General features: G+C 33.8%; 1 protein-coding gene across 2 annotated transcripts in view; it reads left to right on the top strand.

The window, feature by feature from the left end:
* The window catches only part of LOC106103271, a 21,046-nt gene that overhangs the window by 11,760 nt on the left and 4,633 nt on the right, over positions 1–4,653 (top strand). For both annotated transcript variants that reach the window (XM_013282987.1, XM_013282988.1), the window contains exons 2-3: positions 22–110; positions 1,986–2,057. In XM_013282987.1, coding sequence (XP_013138441.1) covers positions 79–110; positions 1,986–2,057 — 104 coding nt within the window. In that variant the 5' untranslated portion in view covers positions 22–78. The remainder of the gene's footprint in view (positions 1–21; positions 111–1,985; positions 2,058–4,653) is intronic.

Below are 4,653 nucleotides of genomic sequence, written 5' to 3' on the forward strand. Positions count from 1 at the left end.
TCAATCATTTATTGTTTACAGATATTGCGGCGAGAGTCGGGCGCGGTCACCCATCCATCAGTTATAATGTGAATCAAAATGTTGCTAAACATCTGCAAGTCATGCCAGTAGTGAGTATTAAATCATGCATCTTATAAAAACTGTAAAATTCCTTTGCAGTGGCATTGATGTATTGTCACTGTTATTTTCATAAGAAATGACAGAGATGACAATATTTTGTGTCGGAAATAAAAGAAGGAAAACGATTAAAATGTATTTCGAATCTGATTATTTTATTCATAACTAAAGTGAAATCCTATGTAGAGATGAAAAGTGAGGTTATTACAGACTCTCGTCCTAGCTTGTATCCTATATGGTAGTGGCGCCAGTTTTCTTGTCAATGTCCTCCACTTCGCTCTATCTAAATTACAGAATACAGCCAAAAAGGTACATACTGTAGTACAAGATGCCACTTTTTTGATAAATGAGCCCAAGTACAGTCGGAACCCTTTGCGGTAATCTACTTAGAGAATTATTATCTCGTCCGTGGCAATGCAACAAACTCTGCCTCTTCTTACAAATAACTAATTAGGTAATTGAATTGTGCAAACGTCGGGATAAAAAACAAATCGTTTACTACTGACCGAATTATTTTCGCACACATTTAAAAACGTCCTATTGGTTGTTCCGCATCGACAAAATGTACAAAACGTTCATCAACTGTAGATTTGAAAATAGAACGCCGTCAAATACTGCCATGATACTTGTACCCAAGACAGATAAGTTTATCACATTATAGGTAATTTACGAAATATCAAATGTTTGCCAAAACCTCCGCCATTTTGGTTTACTGACACCAGTAAGCTCCATCACTGTCAAATCTCCTTTCTAAACAAAATTTCCAACTTCGATCATGATAAGGCATTTCAAGTGTCGAGATAAATAGGAAGAGTTTAGACTATAGAGACAAGGACTAGGCAAAGAACGCTTGTTATACTAAGTTTTCTTGAGCTGGGTAACAAAATATTTTTTGTGCGTATCATGTTCACATGTAGAATGTCTTATTGTACGCGCAATGACTCACAATTTGACGTTCAACACAACACAAGGAAGTTAAAAATTTCATAATATATTGTGATTGGTCCTGTCACTTATTATTCAAAGAAGATGTCGACAAACAATTTCTCGATTTTTATCAATGTAGTATTTCGTATTTTCATCAGTACATATTAAAATTGTTTCCATCCGGCATTTTAGGTTATTTTATAGTAATCTGTGATACTCTTTATTTTAAAAACTATTTTAATCTGGCTTTGATTTTTTTGGATCGCACGAGAGGAAAGTGTGGTGGTATACTAAATTTTTTTACTAAATCAACGATTTAATTATTTTGAAAATTGTTATCGGTGAAATAAATATGTGACTTTACTGGATTATTTTAGTTAAATTCACTCTAATTCTTTTAAGTATTATAGTTTATGTAAGTATGCATAAATTACTTTTTCCTTAAACAATTTTAACTTAGTACTCGTAGATCACTGTATACGAAAAATAATTATCTACGTTTAATGAAAGGAAAATTACATAATCTAATGAACCTAATTAAATCTATATGATAACACGATCAATTAGCGAAGTTTTAAAAAACAACACCTTGATTGTTATTATACTTAAGTATAAGGAAAATGTACAAATATATGTTTATAATAAACTAAGAGACAATTCAAAAACAAAATTAATGGATCAGATGCCATACATTCAAATTCAATGGCATAAAATTTTACAGAAGAATCCGTTTTCTGAAGAATTAAAAAAAATACACGAACATGTATTTCTATACTTGTATTATAAAGAGGAAAGATTTGTATTTTAGGATTATTGTACGTATTGAAATACTTTTGGAAACTACTGGGCCGATATCAAAAATTCTTTCACCGTGTTATTTTTAATATCACGAAGACGAAGTAACGAGCAACAGCTATATTATAAATGTTTCCTTGTTCCAGTTGTCTGGAGACGATGTATTGGAATTGCTGCGAGGAGAGATTCTGTTTTGATAAGAAAATCGCCACTTACAAGTAAGTTATACAGAGTGTTTAATCAGTCAATATGTAATGATCGGATCGTTTTAAGGTCCGTACGCAGAGTAGTGCAGAATGCTATATCTATACATATAAGAAAATTGGAGTGTCTGTTTGTGTGCAAAGAAAAAATCCAGATTTTAGGAAGATGTATTTGCGTTGCTGGTAACGAAAATGGCATTAAAAAAATGTCTGTATCTGTCCGTAAGCCGCGTTTGTTCCGGGTAATCTCCGAAACGGCTGGGCTGATTTTGACGGGACTTTCACTGGAGGGTAGCTGACTTGGATAGGCATATTATACGCTACTTTTTTGATTCCGCGCTATCAAAATGTAACGTGTAGTCCAAATTCGCGCTAATGAAGTTTACTAGCGACAGTTTGTTATAAAATAAATCTATGTTGACACGGAAACATAACATAGGGCTATTAGATATTTTCTATATCAAAAACAATATGTTAACTCTTGAATACGTCGGAAATATACCTTGAGATATATCATTTTATATCTTATCAAGGGTACATAAAGATAAAATTGTAATAACGATAGATAAATACAGACATATATGCAAAAGTATTTGGTTTTATCGATTTATTAATGTTTATAAAATTGATTTGTTATTAACAAGATTTTATTTATGACTTATTAAAAGTAACCCTAATATAAATGGATATTGTTATATTAATTTTATAATTTAAAAGCAAAACCTAACGTTTTTTTTATACTCTTATATTTTGAATGACTTTAGAAAGGTCATGATGTTTCTATTGTTTTTGATGTTTGACTTCTTAAATTTCATTGATATACGTTTTTTAAAGCATGTTTTTTTAAAGCATTTTAAAGCATACTGTCGCGAAAATCTGAGGTGTTCTACTTTTCATTTCAACATTGCCCTGTTTTTACAACAATTTCAACACCGCCCCTTCTTTCGAATAACCAACCTAAGTCTAATTGAATTGAGAGTCAAATGTTTCATTGAGATGGGTAGGAAATTAACATCCTTGACTGGATATGAACTTGATATGCATTACATACAAGAACATAAACCTACTATATATAATAATAATTCACATTGCACTACTGGAGTATGGTTTAAACAATTTTCCTTGTATTGTAGTAATTAGCTGATTTGTTGTCCACATTGCTGTAGATATATATAGGGATTTAACATAAACACTTAGAACGCGTTTAAATACATTTTAGGTTATTATTCATAGGGCGATATCATCATCACCAGCTCACTATACTCTGAGTTGTTTGAAACCTACAATAGGGGTGACTAGGCCGTCGCGGAGGTAAGTATAAGCGTGCCCGTTACCCCGGCTTAAGGCGTTGAAGGAACCGAGGGGTTTAGTGGCATTCCCCTCGGGAAAAAAAGGTGGTGACTAGGCCATAGTCAAGCACGCTGCACATCGGGTTGACTTCAACACATATCTTTGAATTTCTTCGCCGATATGTGCAGGTTTCACGATGTTTTCCTTCACCGTAAGGACGTTGGGTAAATTATGTACATGTTAAATTCTAAAATAAAATTGGTACATGGCGGGATTCGAACCCAAGATTACAAGTTAAGGGTGAAACTTAGCCATTGACGCTTTTAGGGCGAAATGCGATGGACCAATAAACAACATTTATGAAAAAACGCGTGTCTTACTTAAACAGTATTTATCAACTTATTTAGGTACGACCAGAAACTTCGTTAGCGTGGAATCAAAAAAAAAATCACTTCAATAACATTCCCGCGCTCATCTACTTTTTACCAGCTACCTTCCAGTGAAAGTCCCGTCCAAATCGGTCCACCCGTTCCAGAGATAGCGGTCAGGTTGCCATGTTGATAGGGCGGAATTTTTAAAAAAGTAGCCTATAATATGCCCGTCTGTCAGCTACCCACCAGTCAAAGTTCAGCCGAAATCGACCCAGCCGTTTCGGAGATTACCCGGAACAAACGCGGCTTGCAGACAGAAAGACAGACAAAAAAAATTAATGCGATTTTTGTTATCAGCAACGCAAATACACCATCTTCACGAAATCTGGATTTTCACCTTTAATATTAGAAACAGACACTCCAATTTTATAATTTGTATAGATGGATAGAATACAGCAACTAAAGTTTTGTTAATATTGTCATGACATTTTATTTGTATAAATAAACAAATCTTTGAGCAAAGTCTACGTTTACGATGTAATCGGGCAAGCGCCATAAAACAAATATATTGTTTGTACAAATACATTTGATAAAATATAATCCTTGTTTACTTTAACTTTATCTTTTGTGTATTTATCGTAAATTACTATGGCAACACATTTAGGTACCCACTTGTAGAACTAACTAACCACCGTTTTATAAAGAGCAAGCAACATCGGATTATAAGTCAAGAAATCTAACAATTTCAATCACCGGTTCACACTTAGCCAGTACACTTAGACAGTTGGGACTGCCAGTCATAGATTGTATGGATTATCTGGTGCCAGTTGATTGACAGTCCAGTTATTGAGCAACTGTCCTGGCAAAGTGTGAACCATGCTTAACTAGAATTTCTTCAATGTATACAATCCGTCACTAACCAATGCTTGTCTTCAGGTTGGACGACAATG

This window comes from Papilio polytes, unplaced genomic scaffold (genome assembly GCF_000836215.1).
Source record: "Papilio polytes unplaced genomic scaffold, Ppol_1.0 DF823835.1, whole genome shotgun sequence".
Classification (NCBI taxonomy): Eukaryota; Metazoa; Arthropoda; class Insecta; order Lepidoptera; family Papilionidae; genus Papilio; species Papilio polytes.